Genomic DNA, 19,561 nt, shown 5'->3' with positions numbered 1-19,561 from the left:
TTTATTTCGCCCTTCACAGGACCATATTTTCTTTACATTGTTGAGGCAGACAAAGGACATACTACTTTTTCTTTTTTTTTGGTGGCATTAGTGATTGAAAATACATCAATCAAGTATCTGAGATACATCGTGCTTCTTTAGAAAATCCCAAAACTTATTCTGAGAAAGCTCCCATATAGTTAAACATGAGGTTCAAATATTTGAGCAGGTAAGCATAACTATAAACCATTATCTGATAGGTCCAAAACCAATTAATTTTTCATATTCTATTTCTTGCTTATAATGTGATGGGAAATAAATTTTTGGCATATGTTTATTATTTGCAGTTGCACTGAAATTGTTTCCATCAATGAGCTTTTTCTGAAAAATACCATCAATAATCACACGTTAACTAGCTGCAGCAGAAAATGTCTTTGCATATATATTGTACTTTTCATTCTCCAGTTTAATAGGAAATTAGGAGGATGAATTCTGCCCCACAATCTAACTTAACAGAGTAAATAATGATACTTGATACTTCAAAAGAGGGCTGTCTGTGTGCATTAGTTTCAAGATCAATCTTTGAAGCAGTTGCAACTGATTGTGTTAATAGAGACAATCAGTCTCAGCATGAATTACAAAGTTGTGCTCATACGCTGGTATTCTTGTATTACTAAAGCTTACTAACCTTTAGTGAACTTTATAACCTGAAATGTCTTGAATGAAGTCTTATATAAAATGTAACTCTTTTTCCGTATCTAAAGTTTACTCTAAAAATGTGAGTACATGTTCTTTTTCCTAAATCTCTTCATTCTTTCATCAAACATGCTTGCTTTAAATTCATTGCATTTTCCACTGTATAAACTAGTTGGTTTTGAATACTTACAGGAAGAATCTAAAGCATTTGGTTGTTATTAGTATGGAGATAGCCAAGTCCCCCCCACAAAATTTAAGAAACTACAAACGTTCAAGTGATTTTTGCATTGTTTTGGACCTATACAGCACCAAAGCACACCCTGTAGTACAATGGATCTTTTCGCTTTTAATTTTTATTGTGCAGTATCATTTAAGGTTAATAAGACACACAAGGACAATACTCTTATTCTCTACTCCTCACATTTTATTATTTTTATTTAAATATACTATACATTTTTGCTCAGCAATTTGTGTTTCTCTTTTCTTTTTTAAATTCATCCCCATATTTTTCTTTTGTTCAGGAGTCTGTTACGCTAAGGGTGACAGAAAACGAGCTTCTGGTTGAGGATCTGAGATCCTCTAGATAGAGCGTCTGCAGTTTACTCCCCACTACAGTGGGTATTACAGTATACCGAACATACAGGAATCATTGATTCCTTTAAGGTTGGGGTTTTTTTAAATGTTTTTCAATTTTCAGAAACCATTATTCATGTCACAAAGCACTCATGACTCACTTTGGAAAAGTGCTATTTCCCAAGTTTGGCCTCTGAGTAATCTGGTATTTTCAGTACTATGATAATATTTGTGGATAATCACTCCCCTGATCAAGTCATCTAGGTAATTTTGTCAAAAGAGAATTTCATTTGTACCCTCAATGTTCTTTAGTAGTCATCCAATACTGCATTTGCCCAAGCTCACTCAGAATGTTCACTGCGGGTGGTTCATTATGTCTTGTCAGTTTTAATTACTGATTACAAATTTTAAACAGAAACTCACTTTTATCATTGTAGTTAAGTTTTGCTGCGACCTGCAGTTACATTTAAAATCTCAAATACTTATTTTCCTTTCTAGAAAAATGTCATTTGTGAAGAAGAAAGCTGGAGATAAAATAGCATGAAATACAATGCCAGTTATCAGCTAAAATGTTGTCTCTCAATGAATTCCTGGTTTTAAAACAGTTGACTTTATTTAAGGACAGGAAATACAATCTGACCATTTTGTATTTTATGGGAAAGCTATTATTTTTAGCTTTTTTTTTTTAAAAAACAGCTAAAATTTAAATAACAGATTACGATTGAAGTGCTGGTTAAACATTGACTTAAATAAGTTATAGAAGATTCCAACAACACCAGCCTTTATAGAGGTTAAACATTCTCAAAAAGACACATTAAGCAAGGCTCTCGTTTGTACCAAAATACAGTTTCCAAACAATAAAAATAAAACCAACATTTTCACAACAAGAAATATTGAAGATAAAACTGCAGCATCAATATAATCTCATAGTTATCACTTAAAGTATTTAGAACAAAATAATATTATACTACTTTTGTTTCTTACTAAAGACACTGCAAAGGCTTATTTATTTATTTAGTGGAATACAATGTGAAGACAGTGGTACAAATTGTTTGATGTACTGTTTTCTATTTATCTGCTCTAACAAAATGAATCTCAATATGGTTATATTGGTGAGCTATCCAGAGCTCTCTAAAATTACAGAGTAAAACAAAACATAAAACAAACCTTATGTACCTTTAATTCAACAGACTTCATATTATGCTTAACTTTGTTATACTGCAGTTGCTCAAGTTAAGCCATGGGACTAGTAACACTTCATAAAAATGTGCTGGATATTATGTATTTTGAGTCTTCAGTTACTATGATGGATATGAAAGGCATGCTAAAGCTGGATACCAGCACAGCTTTTTGGTTGGCTCTCATATATAATATACATGTGAGTAATAATCTCTGATAAATGCACGAGCATGATTTTGGATCCCCCGTTCCTCAGTCCTTACTTGGGTATCACTCTCACTATGTGCCCGTGATTCTAAAAGCTGGTAACAAGGACAAATGTGCTGAATGGGCATGTTAACTGAATAGGGAGTGCAGGAAGGACTGTGTTGCCTTCTTACTTACCTTTCAGAGGCCAAATTTTACACTTGGGAATTACACACTGTTCAATTTTAAGATTTGCAATCTCCGTGACATTAACAGAGCTGTCCCCATCTAGGTTCAAGACCAATGCTTGCTGCAGAATATTGCACTGATTGCAATGCATTAGATCTTAGTTCCAAATTGAAATCAGTCAGATCAACATACACACAGCTGCATTGACACCCAAGTACAGATGTGGCCCCTTCTCTCAATTTCAAAACAGCAGAAAGACCCTTTGAAAAAAGTATTTCTTGAAGCTTGTTCTTGAGTGCTGATAAGTAAAAAAAATTAACCAGCTAAAAGACACCCAATACCATAAATCCAAGCACTGCTTGTTTGGTCTTTTTGCTTAAGTGCAAGACAGTTTAGGAAAAAAATGGATTATACACATTAAATTCTGCCTTTAAAGCCTTGTCTAATACCTATTCTCAGAGTACTTCTGAGGTTTTGACATTTTAACCTATCAACCTCTGCGTGAAGTATTGAGAAAAAGGGAAAATAACAAAGAAGCAAATGAGGAAAACATTTCAAATCAAAAAGATATTTAACATCCTATTAAATAAATAACTTAGAGAGAAATAAAAAGAAATGAAATAAGAACATACAAGCAAATCGTACTATTCGTTTTGTTAGAACAGTTTTACACTACTTTGCTTATATTCCTTAATTCTATCCCATTCTTCCACAAGGCTTCGCCAGAAATGTCATTATTTGTGCATATGATCCAAGTGCTTCCAGTAAATACTTATGTGTCTAACTGTTCATTGGATCATCAGGCTTGAACAAGCAATTAAGGTCTTTGATATGAGTTAGTATTCCATAAATAGCTTTCCCCATGAAGATCATGCAACAGACTGCCTCATGGCATGTTCTGTTGCAGAAAAAAAAAAAAAAAAAAAAGTGTTCACACTGGCAATAACTTCCATCCCATTTGATGCAGCTGGTATCTTGATTATAAGATATGACACCGAACTAATTAAAGGTATTTCATGTGTCAGCAATGAGTACAAAACCTTCAAAGGCTTCCCCTGCTCTCTTTTCAAACAAGCAAATGTCTGCACTATTTCTTTGCATTTACTCTTCAAGAGGATTACCAAATATTCTTGACATAAGAGCCTTTGGTTCAACTGCATCAATAAAATAGTTCCTTCATCTATGACATTACTACCATTGGAAGAAAGTGAGCTGAAGTGTTTTTCCTTCTTGTTTTCTGTCCTCTCTTTGTGGCTCCCCTTCCATTCAGGGCCACAAACATTTGCCTTCCATTGTGCTTCCAATTTAAGGACGCATATGTGTTATATCCATTTTCTTCTATTCTTTCCTTCAGCTTGCAATCACTGTTGAACTCCTTCTGTTAAAAGAGGAAAACAAATACACAATTAATAATAAACATAATCTTTCAGAGTTGAAGCGTACTGAAGGCAAATAATTTCTAATAATGTTTTGGAAGATTTCAGTGTTTTGTATGTGGCGCCCTTTTAGGGCTCCACAGTGTATTTAAAGAAAAGTTTCACTGTGTCCACAGCCTTTAAAGCAACATCAGTTAGACTGCAAGAAATGAAGCAACAAAAGTCATAAACTATTATTCAATACATAATTACAGCAGTGAAATGGTATAATTCACTCACAGCCGAAATTATGCTCCTCTGTGTTGGAATATAGCAATATTAAATCAAATTCTCAGTCATAAACTCAAAGTATGAGGTAACAATCTTGGAATCATTCATCATATTTCAGTTCTAACAAATACAACCCCTAAATATCTTGAAACAGATTATTGATACCATGTGTTACACAAATATGCATGGCATAGGCCTACTTCTTATTGAAAGTAAGACCCTTTACGCCACACTTGCCATGAAGAAGGGCTTTTTTTGGATGGGTGGAAATCACTGTTATGCTGCTGTTACAATGGATGTGAAGCTTGTTTACTTTGCTGACCTGAAGGGGGGCTTAGCATAAAAAAGAATCATGTATGATCCTGTATCTTATTCACTAAATAAACTCGAAAGCAATTTTGTGCATGGTACCAGGGATTAAAGTTTTCTATTTTTAAAGGAGAACCAGTTGCCGGTTTTTTTAGAGAGAATAAAAAATACAAGCATGTGGAAGCATGTAGGGGAAGACTGTTTTTTTCTATAATGTTAAACGCACTTTTATGCAGATCCACTCTTTCTGGAGACAAAAAAGCTTTGTTTTCACAAAGAGGTAATTCCTACATATAAAACCTCCCAGTTTTATGAAGTTACTTATATTCCATTTAGAAGGCTTTTGAAAGTGGAACATTTACAACATACTTAAATTACAACCAAAAATTAGCATTTTGTTGTTTCTGCATTTTAGAAAATAAGATATTATTTCACAGCTCAGGCAGAAGCGTGTCAGAATCTCAGAGTATGATATACTAATTACATGTTTTATTTTCAACGTGTCTATGAACAAGACAAGAAATATGTCTGAATAATAAAACAATTTTCATGGTACAGATCAGATGTTTTCAGGGATGTTTTATTACGACCAAAATCCATAGATATTCAACTAGTAAAAATATAGAAAGTATCCACATTAAATACAAAAGGACATAAGAATATTAAAAAAATATATTTTCCACTCCTATTAATTTAAATTAGAATTTTTAAACTAGTTGATGTTCAGTACTTTGATACAGTAAGAGTTTTTGAGTCTATAATTAATGTTTTATTTAGTTACTGCTGAGACCACAGAACCCACATTTATGTTTTCCTAACTGAATTGCCCATATTCAAACTCAGTTTACCTCCCAAAATGCTCTTTGACTTCGGGACTAGTAGTTGAACAATGACTGTTGGGGAAGACACTATCAAAAGAAGACTCTACAGAAAGACCCTTGATACAACCTGTATTCACTAAGCTGCATATAGATAATTTAACATTCATTTGCTGTAATATGCCACCTCTGGCGTCAAGGTATTAAGAAGGCAGGTGGCTGTCAATCACAATTCTAAACTGCAGTAACTTCTATCTGCCAGCAGATTATTTTGTTAAAGAAACCAAATAGTGAGTCTTCCTTTGCTCCCTAATTCTAATCAAAGTCAGTCAAGTGGAAATGTATTTGATAAACATAGAAACAGTGTTACTTGAATTGTTTTCCCAGATGCAGAATTGTACTCGAATCCAAACTTTTATCTCTGTTCTTAGATAATACAGAGAGAACAGATGATGTTGTGATGCGGTTAAGAAGTCTTATTGGCAGGGGTCTGAGTGTTAGCCCAAGACTGCTTTGCTCATTTTAAACAAATTTCAGCATAACCCCGCACCAATGTCTATTGTGCACATGCTTAAGAGTGTTTTTAGAATTTCTATTGGTTCTGTTTTTCATATCCATCTGCAAGCTGCCACACTGTAGTAATACAAGTCTAACTGCAAGTCTTGGGAGGATGGGAAAAATAATAACAGAAGCATTCTTTAAATCTCTGAAGTATTATGGAATAGGTTTTGATAAGTCATTATGTTGTGATTTTATGATGTGAATACTGAAAAATTATCTCAGCTGGAATTTAAAAAAAGGCTTTCCACATTCGTATCCTCCTGTCAACACTATTTCTAATACACTATGAATTACGGAATCCTATGGCAGCAGTTTCCACCTATGATACATGAAAGCTGCTTTGACTTCTTTTGTGTGTATATAGGGTTGGGATGGACCCTCAGAAAACCAGCCATGGTTAACAACTTGGGTAGGAAAATTTACCTCAGGCTTTGGGACAGACCATCAAAAACGACTAAATTAAACGCTGTAAACTGAGATGTGTGAATTGAAGATGGTGATGTATGCTAATGCCTTCACATACGTACAGAAGTATACCCATGATCAATGAGTGAGGCTTAACTGACAAATAGTAACTTTGTCAGCAACTCAGTGTATCTTTACACCTCTCAATGCTGCAGGACTGAGCGCTGCTTATCCTGTACTTCTGACCAATATAATTCTAGAAATTAAAATCCACATTTACAGGAGTTTAAGAAACATTTATCTGTTCTGGTCTTTCCTCAATGTGATTCCTTGACACTGCCCAGCAGTTTAGAAAGTCAGAAGTTACCTTTTGAATGAGGAGTGACTAGCCACAGTGCAGATGAGGGAGGACAGTTTGAATTAAACCCACTCCATAGAAATGCTTCCTTAAAAAAGAGGGCTAAATGACTTCAAGTCCCTTGAGTCTCAGTTGAGACTGGCATTACTTCATTACCTTCAGCAGAGGTAGTAGTCTTAGCTACATTGCCCAAGGAAAAACCCAGCCTCAAACCTGCTCTCTGTAAAGTCTATGGGTGTTCTGAATACTGAGCAGACTGAAGATCAGCTTATAACCTTTGCAGGTGACTTGAATAAGTTTACATGTATGTAGGCTCAAACTTACCAGAACTGGGAAAAATTTGCAAAATTACAAACTAAACGGGACATAATACCAGAAGAATCTGGTGTTTGTGTAACCATGTGGATGTATGAGGGTACACTTGAGTTTAGTAGTCAGATTTATAGATCATATTGCTTCCTATTAAAAGTATTTGGACAGTTACTGGGTTTTGTTGGGTTGTTTGTTTGGGTTTTTTGATTGTTTTACTGTTTGTTTGCTTGCTTGTTTCTTTTCCCCCTGAAAGTATCAGTAACCCCAAACTCACAGACACAAATTTTCAAACGATACCCAAATTCTGCTCAGTCAAAGCTTATTTATCTGCTAATATATTAGTCTATATTTCTCTGCAGTGCCCATAATCTTGTGTATTAATTAATACAGTCAATTTAAACCTGGCTACTCTAGAAATCTTTTTGGAAGTCATAGTTTGATAATTTGGTGTGTCTGCTTCATGAGCTGGACTTTCCAAGACTTCAGGCACACTTAATCTTCCTCAGATTAACTGCTTAATGTAACTGTACTGCAGAAAACCAGGAAAAAACAGCATTAAGGATTACATTTTGTAAGACCCTTTCCATTGGCCACTACTTAATATGAAACCTGACTGAAGCAGTAAACATGATGAAATCCAGCAGCTGCTTTCGTATGACAAAAGTTTAACAAAAAACAGGGAGTTGTGGAGAAGGGGGCTGCTGGTTTACCAAAGGATGAAATTTTGATGAACAGCTCATTTCAGCTCTAATTAGTAGTAATACACAAACAAGTGGGGTTTTCAGTAGGCAAGAGAGGGAACTACGCTGACTACTGCAATCTATTTGGAAGGTAAAAAATACTTACAGAGCCGTAGACTTTTCCTTTCTTGTTCATGGCTAAATAATAGTTGCTTTTAATGGATTTAACTGCCACAACTCCAATTTCTACAGATGTTATCTCCAATATGCCTAAAAAAAAAAAAAAATTGAGTTATTTAGTCACTTCATTAGAGGATTTTCTCACTATAGAAAAGACAATAAACCTGAAAAATACTAAAAAACTGAACAAACAGACACACTTTAGCAAAATTCTCTAAATCTTTGCAAGAACATACCTAAACATTGTTTCGATTAATGTTTCCTTTGCTAACCTTGCGTTTAAACCCCATAAATACTGAAACGGCTCTATTCTTCTTAGCATAGATTTTACTAAAATTTATCAGAAGAGACATCTGAACCACAGCATTAAATTAAATCTATAGCATATGTCAATAGAATGTTAGATATACCCCAATCTTCCAAACCAGTGGTAAACTATTTATTCCGTGTAGGACATTTAGATAAACTAAATCTCTTGGCTGCACTGAGCTGATAAATTCACTTTTGGCAAGTGTGTTGACATTTTGGGATATAGTAAGACTAACCCTAACGGCCACATTATCTTTGTCTTTCAGATATCAGAAACATTTTGCTTTGTTTGTAATAAATATGATTCATTTTTTTTCTTTAAAACAAACTCCATCTGCAATACTGGATGGCTCAAGGGGCCAATAATAGGAGACAGAGCTTTTCATCTCTACATTTTCTGCCCAAGAGCATACTGATTGTAGAAGTTACTACAACTTACATAGTGACTTTAGAGATTCCTTTTCAGCTATTACTACAGTAACTGGATGGCTATGTTGTTTGGGCATTTTGTCTTAATACAGGATAAATACGGCTCCAAACGAATAACTTCTAAATGTTTTATCCAGGTAGTATGCCTAGCTCCAACATTTCTCCTGATATTAAAATAGATATTAAAGTAGTGAGAACAATAGCCCATCTAATTCAGTGGTCAGTAATGGGGCAATTACAGGAGGGGCAGAAGTGTCGAGAAACTGTAAAGAACATCCTAGATCCAGCCAACAAATAATGTGATGAATAGATCATCTAGAAAAACACTGATGAGTTGCCAACTGCTTTAAAAAAAAGAATCTGCAATAATTTCTTCCTAAATACGTTCTATGCTTTTTGTCTGAGCTGGGCAGTACTGGAAAATCTGTATGCTTTTTCATTTACTTAAAAATTCCTTTTGATAACCACACACCAACAGAAGGCAACAGCGTAACTTGGTATTCAGTGCTTTTTCTGGAAATGCTGGTTTTCTGTCCCTGAAAACTGAATGCAGTCTGTTCAGACTGTGGAACTATGTGGACTTTAGTGTGCAGAGGAGGTGAGGAGGAAGTTCTTTCACTGCAAATTTTTTTTTTTATTTATTTTTTTTCCATAAGATGCAAAAGCCATTCTGTATGGCCATTGAACCGGTCTATGCAACTCAGGAGTGAGGGTGTTACCTGTTCTGTGACTAGAAGTAGAGGCTTTGATGTTATCTGGGCAGTGGCTGTGAATCAAGCATGAAAAAGTAAAGCTGATTTTTATTGGGAAGTAAACTGATGACATAGTTTATGCAGTGAAGAAGAGAGAGAACAACAAACCAGGCAATTCAACATAAAAGGCCGCCTTTTATTGACAAGAAAGGAGACGTGGCCTTTCCTGGATGCATTTTTAAATATATATAAAATTCTATGCTTATATAAAGTACATAAATTTTGATATAAGCATATATAAATTCTAGTGAAATTACCAAAGGTTTTGTGTTTACTTAGCAAGAAGAAGCATTAAGTTGGCCACAGCTACAAGACCCTTGCATATGAGAAAGACTTCAGTGAGAACTGCAAGACAAACAACAGTAGGTCTAGGATCTAGTAAAACCCTTCAGAAAATCATAGAATCATAGAATGGTTTGGTTTGAGTTGGAAGGGACCTTAAAGATCATGTAGTTCCAAGCCCCCCTGCCATGGGCAGGGACACCTCCCACTAGACCAGGCTGCTCAAAGCCCCATCCAACTTGGCCTTCAACACTTCCAGGGATGGGGCATCCACAACTTCTCTGGGCAACAATGGACCACATTAAACCAGAAATAACAATATTAAAAAAAAGTTTCTTATCCGAACCTATAAAGAGATGAAGAAATATTTTCAATAAATATTGATATCAAAATGTAAATATAAATGTTGATAGACACAAATGATCATGTATTATTAAAATAAACCCAATTGATAAAGCCTTCTGCAGTAAGATTTTTATGGTAAGATTCTTAACTGCAGCATGAAAAATCAGTAGTGCTAAGGATGGAGTTGCACATATAAACCAAGAAAACTTCACCTATGCTGTGGAAGATCTGAATATCCACTGAGCTCCTTGCAGCCATGTGAGAAGAATTCTGCACTAATCACATCCCAGGCTTGAAACCCAGAATTGAACAGAGTGAATGTGCAGTTACATACAGCACTGCAAGTCTGCTACCTGTGAGGGGATAAAACCAAAGGTTCCCAAAATCTGCTCACTCCATAATCAGTGGTATCCAACTTAGTAGCAGCAAAGGCCTCTCTAATATCTGGAGCTGCCTAACTACTGCCAAGCAACAAAGATATGGCCAGTTATTTATATGAAAACTCTTAAACACAACTTCCATTAGTTACTAATATGTGATGTTAGTTTGAGAATTAGCACAAGGTGCTTAGGTGGAAATAAGAGGAGCTATAACTTAGGGGAACTCTGTAATCTAGGAAGACAGAAAAATGTGAGGGAAGACTCAGTTAAGACCCATGGCCTACTTTTAAGGCTAACTTGTTTACTGTTACAAAGAAGCCATATATCATTTTCCATATGTAAGATAAAGAGAATTATACTCTCTAATCTCAAGAAAAGTTGTGAGGACTCCTTTATTAAGTCTTGACAGTCAGCTCACATATACCAATGTCATGCTATTGATACAAGCAGATCACTGAGTCCATACCAGCTAAGGCTTATTCTGCTTCTGTTACTCCTAAAGTGTTCCTCATTTTCACAGAAAAAAAAGCCAAAGTTGTTTTCTTGATCTTCTGAATTAATACAGAGCAGTGTTCTTTAATATTTCTCTCCTGTGAGACATCTCCTATAAGTATTTGTGCTCAAAATCAAACAGACTTGAGTGGAGTGCCTTAAGTTATGTGGATGACAAGCTATTAGAGGGTAAGAATGTGGTGCAAACACTGCTACAATGCCCGCTTCTTTTTACATGAGTGACATGGGGTTTTTTGCATTTTCCACACCAAAAAGTGATGAGAAGAATTTAGTTAATTCTTTCTACAGAAATTAAGTGCTGTAAGCCAAACTGTGGCACCAGTAATACTAGGCTGGGTCCATTTCTAACAACAGCGGTAACAACAACAACAACAAAAAGATACTGGCATAATACATGCCATTATTAATTTTTATGTTGAAATGGATTAAACTGAGTTATGTTTTGTCATATTATCCTTGTAACAATAACACCATATTAGACCATTTCAATTGATTATTACACTTGTAGCTGAAGGAGAACAGTGCTTAAATAAGAAACTTGCACTGAATTAACCCATTTGAAGTGCTTTGCACTTGAATGCTGGAGATACACTGCTTTTCTGTACAATACCTAAGTTAAAGTAACAGAAATTTTCATATAATTAATGAAAATATAGTATTTTTTCTGGTAAAGTTTGTTTGCAATCTCACACTCCATTATATTCCCCAGTGAGGCAGCTGAAAGGAGGTCATGAGGAGAATTATTACTACATTGACATTATATCCACAGCAACTAGCTTGATTATACCTAGTTACGCTATTTTACTGGAGCCGAATGCAGCTGAATTATTCGGAACTATTAGCAGTTTGATCTCATCACCACCAATCCTCGATTTATTCTGAGTGTGTTTTGTGTATTTAGAAGTTGAAAAGTGTCTAATTTGCAGTGACAATTTTTCATATTCTAACCTCTGCAGTATTTTGCTGGGAGAAGGAGACAGTATTTCACCACCCTTATTTTCAGAAGAGTCAGTGATGTAGACACAAATTTCGGGGGTCAGCGTGAGCGCATCAACTCATCTGACATAGATCTACAAGCAGAAGTCATAAGGACTTTTCAGAACTTTCAAAAAGACTGAATTTAAATCAAATGCCTTTGATGTAAGGGTGAAAATATGTATTTTATTATTCTTGAGTCATTATTAAATTCAGCAGGAATGTATAAAAAAGAGGAAATCTGAGACATACAGTATGAAGCTTAAAACTGTAGCATTTTTACCATCTAATGAAACTGACTTCTTCGGGGGGACAAAAAATTTTCCTCAAGGTCTATGCAGTGGAGTCATGGGTTGTGATTGGACTTCTATACTACTGCAACAAAAAATATAATTTCCATGGGGTCTCAAGATTAAATCTGTAAAATTTCATATTCTTCAAGGGCTGCAGGCTTGGAGGTAAGAGCCTATGTGTAGTTATAGACAATATGGCTGAAAGGATGCAAGACCACTGTGGGTACTCCACTGGCCTTAGGAAAGTTATTCTTGACAGATGATTGTGCTCTGATATCTTCAAAAAATTATATTCTATGACCTCCTGGGTAATTTATTCCACTATCAACACTAGAAAATTCTAGTATCCAATTTAAATGGCCTTGCTGTAATTTGAGCCCATTAATTATTGTTTAACCTGTAAACTAACATGAAAAAGAGATTATTTTTTTTCTTTGCAGAAACCTTTTACATATTCAGGAATTATTACCACACCTACCTACCTACCAACTTTTTGAATCTCTAAACAAGCCCATTTTTTCAATGTTTTCCTTAAAGCTTTCAATATTTTGAGATCAGTGAACATTCCTGTTGCTTGTGCCCACAGCATGGCCATAACACTCTTACTGAAATCTTACCAATGTTGATACATGAAGGAACATTTAATATTTCCTGCAAAGGATATATGCATACTCATACATTTATTCATACTTCCTTTTTTTTTTTTACAGTAATATGGTAGTACTGATTCGCGTTTGATTTGTCATCCACCACCCCTGGATACATGGAAGAAATGTAAGCAATCATTCCTCATTCTATAGTTGTGAATTTGATTACTCCTAATTAAATATCATACCTCACACATGCCCCAGTTAAGTGGTCTCCTGTTTATTTTATAATTTCTCTAATTTGTCAATGGTGTTTTGAGCTCTTATTCAGTTCTCCAAAATACTTGCAACTAGTCCAAATTTCATATTGCCTGCAACGCTTACAACCATATTTTCAATTCCTCCATTCAAGTTATTAGAATTTTTGCTTAGGAGATACCTTGAAGAGACTCTGGTGGAACTTGACACCACTGTTCAGATTGGCAGTGAAAAACTGCTAATTCCTGAGTACGGCTTTCCATACTGTAAGACTTTCACTTAGATTTTGCTTACTGATCTTGGTTAAGAGAATATCATTAGAGATATTAGTTTCAAAAATCTTTCCCAAATTTATGGCATCTACTGCTTCTCTCCTAAATATGAAGATTTTTATCTCTTCACAATTGAAAGTTTGTTTGGTTTCGTTTTACTTCTCTTTGATTAATTCTTTGATTAATTCTTTTTGCTTGATAATTTCTTTGGTGTTTACAAACATATATTTAAAAATTACTTTTCAGATTTTTTTTCTCAGGATATGCTGACTTGCCTCTAGGTCTTTGTTTTGTCCCTTTTTGAAGACAGTATATTTATTACTTCCTCAGTTATGTGGGAAGTCGTTATTCTCCTCAAGTTTTCAGAAGGAATCTCTAGAGGCTTGGCCAGCCTACTCAGTAGGAAGAGTAAATTTTATCAAGCAAAAAACAGATAAATCATCCAAGTCATTTTAATTTTGTTCTTTTTCTATTCCAACCAATGTTAGCTTCTCTTTGGAGCTCATGTTTCTTTTCTGTGAAGACTGAAACAAAAAAGGCATTTCACTACACTTCCTTGTACCTGATTTATACCATTGCTTGGCCTCAGTCATTTCCATGCCTTAAAACTTTTCACTTCAAGAAAATGTGTAAAGCAAATAATTTCCATGATATAATGTGACTTATAATTAGGGTTGATAATAAGCACTACAAGAAATTAATATTCTTGGGGAGAAAATTCTTATTAGTAGTTACTCATTTCTGGTCCCATGCTTTTTAGGAACTTGGCAAGGAAAATAAAATAATTAAAAAAAAAATGCTGTGGCTTCCATTATGGTTTTAAAATGATAGCACGCTATTATTTTACAGTCATAACTCTGTAAACTTCAACAATTACAACTAATCCCCTTTGACCACATCCACTGTAAAAGCCTAAAAGTTTTCAATACCCAAACAATTTCCAACTCATTATAGTTAGAAGCATTTTAAATATCAGCTTGAGATGTGCCCTGTAGCTATGCATGTGCTCTCTTTACAGGTCCCAAAGGCTAGAAACATATTCCCAATAGAAACCAAATATATTTAACTTAAATAAACTGTATTTGTATAGTTTATAAAAGTGATCATTATATAAATGAGAAGGCAAGAGAAAGCTGACTGGCTGTCTTGCTCTGCACAAAGGAGCTGTAAAAAATACGAGTGAAAAATTGCACTTACGTAATTCTGTACGCAAATTCCAAATGTCCTATGCTTTTATAAAAATTCTGGTAATATGAAGCAAAAAATTTACAATTGAGTGAAATTATTAGTAACAGGTCTATTATCAAGCAGTACTGCAACGGATCGAAATATATGCTGCAATGAGAACCACTTGAATCTGGGATCAAAATCAACTTCTTTGCAGTGTGAGGCAGTGACTATTTTTCCGTAGCTGCATCATTTGTGTAATAAGTTCTTAAAACACACTTTAAATGTCTGCAGCCCTAGTTGCAGTCCTCTTAATGCAGAGGAACTGGACTACCTTGCATCTTCCTTCCACTTTCAGATATTATCCCATATATGTGGCAACACACAGGCAGTCCTTCCCTCCCTTGTCTTTTCTACTGTCTGCAGAAATATCACAGAGTGGTTCAGCTGGATGGAATGTGATGATGACTGAGAGGTTCCGAAAGGCCACAGGAGAGGGCAGAACTTAGTAACATTGCTCAAAACTGACTTTCTGAACTTTGGTTTGTGCACCCTCCAGGAAGCTTCTCTGAAGGGGCACATTTGACTGGCATTGGCTTAGGTCAAACAAAGTTGGTGATAAAGTATAACGTTAAAAATTTGATAGTTCAAAAACCTGCTCTTAGTAAGTGGCTTGAAAAAGGGTGGTTTGAAGAAATTAGAAGGCTTGTTGGATGTGGTCATAAAAGAGTGAAGTGCTAAGGGATATGAAGCCACTGACTTGGTTTCCACTCTGTTTCACCATTTACACCTGTGCAAAGCAAGTTGAAAACATCCCCAATTGAGAAGTTATGGTGTTATTCCTATATTTTATTTGCTTTGCATAAGAATTACTCATAACGGAAAGAGGAAGATGATGTAGTAGAAGATAAGACGAACCTAGGAAACTGAAGATCAGCTAAGCAAGACTTGGTTTTGGAAGCTTTTTCAATGAAGCAAAGTAGTTCCACTGAAATGTAATCTTACAGACATTGCGGTTGTCTTTGGAAGGCAGCTTAAGATACAAATCTCGCAACACATGATGCCACAGTTATGGACAAAAATCTCAAATAATCAATGTGAACCATAACCAGCTTTCGCTTAAAACTAAAAGTTAAAATCAGTTTGGTGCTTTTTATTATTATTTAATATTTTCTGAGACCTCCACCTTTCCTGCTCTAAATCAGAAGTGAAAGTACTGAAAGACCACAAAGCAAGCTGCTAACGTGTCATATTTAGAGCAACTATAATCAAAATGTGAATGTGCCATGAGCCTTCCAGTCCAATTCCCACATCTGATGCATTTGGATAAGCCTAAGATATGTATCCAAACTTCTTGAAGGCTGTAGGAACAGCCTTCCTGCACAATATCAGCATAAGGTGTGAAATCTCCATGGTGCATAAAGACCATGTAAAACTATAATTTCTCAGACCCACAAAGGGATTAAAGGAAAATAAACTGCTTCTTCTTTCCTTATCTACTGCTTTTATGGCTGTAATTTCAGAGCAGAGCAAGGATTACTCAAACAATGATCGTCTGTAGACCAGGTAAATGGAAGGATGGCAGCAGTAGGGTACACGGGAGGAGAGAACCTCATTAGTGATGCAATACTGAGAGTTGTTGGTTAGCAAAGGAGGAGCTTAAGTTTAGCTACAAGAATGTCAGGAATCAATTTAGCCCATATACATCCTGACATGTAACTGAAACAATTCAGGAGCAGAGTTAGCCTACATTTTTCCCTCTTGTCAGTGAATGGGGGCAACTCCAAAGAACAGATCTAAACATTATCACTCCTTGTGTTAAATGTCCAAAGTTAGATGGGTTAAACTTAAGCAAAGGAAATGCAGGAAGTGACTTTGAGGACACATCTGTGCTTTCAGTTAAAATGAGTTCACATCTGCTCTCAAGGACACCTTGTCTGTCACTTTTATCACTAACGTGCAAGTAGGTCATCAGATTAAACTAAGTGTGGGAACGGTCTCGCAGGAGGGTGGATAAACGCATTTGCTTTCTTCACATGGATTTAATTCATGCTGTGGAGATTGGGTGGCTACAGGTAGAGCCAACTGTACCTCGCTCTGTTAATCAGAGCCCAGATTTCTTGAGATCCATGCTTTGAGCCAAGACAAGAAGACATATAGCCAACTACATGAATGTTCAGGGAAAATATAAGGGTCTGAATAACTCAGTTTGCTTGATCCCAAATTGCAAGATTTGATAACTTGTAGATTAGACACAGACAGTGTCATAATTCATTATCTGATCTCTTTCTGGGATGGAGTTATAACTCGCAACTCATATTGATCAAGGAATGGTAGCAATTTGTATGCCAAGGGAAAAAAAGGAAACAAATCACCCTGACCCAGTATATATGGTTAGATGCAGGGTTGTAGTTGTCCAGTTTGTTAGATCTCTTGACAAAGATGGCTTAAGGACCTTCATCCCACCCTTCCCCCAGATAGTTTTTCCTGCCTCTGTGCTGAAGTTCACCAACCCTTCAAATATAACTGTTTGTGGAGCAGCACTATAAACAAAATCGTTGGAATGACCTGGCTTGGAAATAACTCTCAATAGAAAACAAATCAACCTAAACCCCCAAGGACTAAACAATCCAAGTTTTTGCAGTCATTTCTGGTAGTATATTTTTTCTAGACCTCCTATTTCTCTCTTTCTGGTCTCCTTCCAATTGGCTAATTTTTTTGAAGTGAGGTGCCCAAGACTGCACTGATGTTCTAACTAAGGCCTGATGGGTACTGAACTGAGCAGAAAGATTACTTCATGTGTTTATAAGGAAACTTGGATCCCATTCCAAATCCTAATCGAAACTTGGCAGTCCATATATGTTTCCATTTAGTAGACAGGACCAAGCACTTAGGATTTCTGCCAACTCTTAGATTTCTAGATCTCCACAGAAATACACAGGAGAATGGAAATCTTATAAGAGACTAGTAAATCTCAGTACATTTTCTCAGGGGGGTGCGGAGCTGCATATTTCAACCTGGTTGGAATCCCGAGTTATCTTTCACATTCACATTACCTTCACCTCGTGCATTTTACCATTTGTATAAATTTCAATGTGAATAATTGCAAATTGAAAGAAACTGGATGGAGTTAAGTCTTTTCCATTCATTACCCGTCCTAACACACAAGAAAGGGATAATACATAGGCAATGGCACTGCAGAAGAAACAGTCAGAATGCGTGGTGACTGCCTGGAGAAGTAGCTGTCCATCACCTGCAATCTCAGGAAAGGCAGGTCTTCACTGCTCAGGCAGCCAGCTGTTGCTCAGTCATGAGCTTCTAGCAAATACAGTACATATATACACAAATGGAGCACAAATTATAATTAAATCGAGCCAATCACTACTTAGGCTCTGATAGGTATGAGCAGATGGAAGTGAGCTTGGGTGCTAAAGTGGTCAGAGTATGTACAAACAGATGAAAAGAGGTATCCCTATGAGACATTGTATGGAAGTTGTGATACTTATGAATCTCAGTGTGCTGCAGATGGTCTCTGCTACTTGTCTGTCAACAATCTTTATGCAAATGCCAGGTTTGTTGCCTCCTACTGAGACTGACACATACTGTAGCTGTTGTTCCAGCTAAGTCTCCTCAGCTGCACATCAAAATGAGACAACAGTTTCTTTCAACAGTCATGTTTAACTTTGGGCCTCATTTGTTCTTATGATGGATCCCCACTGTGCAAGACAACGGCACTGGAAAAATATGGTCTCTCATTTGATAGTCTTAAATCCCTATGTTCTTGTGGAAGGTAGGAGACAGAAGGAAACGCAGTGCACAGCTGTACCACAAAGCCTGGCAATGTGCATTGCGCTGCCTGTAGTAGGTAGGATCCTCTCCTAAATCTGTATGGGCATAGTGACCTAGTAATGGGGTAAAACAGAAAAATCACAAAGTTCTACAGGTTATGTTTTAAGGGACCATGACTAGGCACAGTTCCTAGCAGTATTCTGCTACTGCTACATTTCTCTGAAATATAAGGGATCTTTTAGTGTTTTCTCTGCAAATCAGAAAGTAGCCAAACACACTAATCCACCACATCAATTAGTTGTTGGTTCTAATGGTTTATGTCTGTCTTTGCCTCACACAGGAAAAAGGAATCCATGGTATTTTAAAATGCGGGATACACATGTTTATAATGAAAGACTACCCCTGGACAGCTGTAATGATCACTCTTTTTCACATCATTATCTTTCGTGGCAGTTACTTATCAACACTTCCAGCATTTTTCTTCTACAATGCCACAAATATTCCTAGTGTTGCTTGGTCACAATAACCACTTTTTAAAAGAAATCTTTACAATGACTGTGGCAACAGAATGAACATCTGAGAAGTGTAGATTATGGTATGGGTGATCAGTATTAATAAAATGACTGCAAACAGTATTTCAATATATCTTAAAATTCCTAACTGCTCTTTGTCCCTTGTAGCTCTTCTTCTTCAAAAATTCTTTTCCTAACCGACCTAGATGTGATCAAATAGAAGGTAGGTCTCTCACCCTAATATTCATATTTACATAGTTTGGGTCAATGTTGTATATGATTTAAGATGACCAGTGATAGATTGTGAGTATCTCATAACCCCAGTGGTTACTTTGCAAACAAACCACTGTCTAAACTTTTTCAGACAAAATATTTATTGAAAGACACAATAATTATAACAATTGTTATTGGGCAGTTTTGGAGTAAATAAAGAAACTAATTGCAAGTTGTTACTGTATGAGAAGATGTTAAGGCCAACAATTTAGCAGTTGAAAAGAACTCAATGACCTCTAATCACAATTCATTGCTTTGTCCATTTATTTTTTGTTTTCTGTGTGCTACATTCATCCTAAATTACAACAAATCAAAAAGACACCATTCAGTAACTATATTGTTCTTTTTATAATG

General features: G+C 35.9%; 1 protein-coding gene across 2 annotated transcripts in view; it reads right to left on the bottom strand.

The window, feature by feature from the left end:
- Nucleotides 1–1,097: 1,097 nt before the first annotated feature.
- Nucleotides 1,098–19,561, bottom strand: part of FGF10 (fibroblast growth factor 10) — a 67,497-nt gene continuing 49,033 nt past the window's right edge. For both annotated transcript variants that reach the window (XM_054186641.1, XM_054186640.1), the window contains 2 exons: nucleotides 8,058–8,161; nucleotides 1,098–4,180 (listed from right to left, as the gene is read on the bottom strand). In XM_054186641.1, coding sequence (XP_054042616.1) covers nucleotides 3,983–4,180; nucleotides 8,058–8,161 — 302 coding nt within the window. In that variant the 3' untranslated portion in view covers nucleotides 1,098–3,982. The remainder of the gene's footprint in view (nucleotides 4,181–8,057; nucleotides 8,162–19,561) is intronic.

The sequence above is a fragment of the Rissa tridactyla genome, chromosome Z (assembly GCF_028500815.1).
Source record: "Rissa tridactyla isolate bRisTri1 chromosome Z, bRisTri1.patW.cur.20221130, whole genome shotgun sequence".
Classification (NCBI taxonomy): Eukaryota; Metazoa; Chordata; class Aves; order Charadriiformes; family Laridae; genus Rissa; species Rissa tridactyla.
Note: the sequence above shows the minus strand (reverse complement) of the source record. Positions and strands in the feature narration are given on the sequence as shown.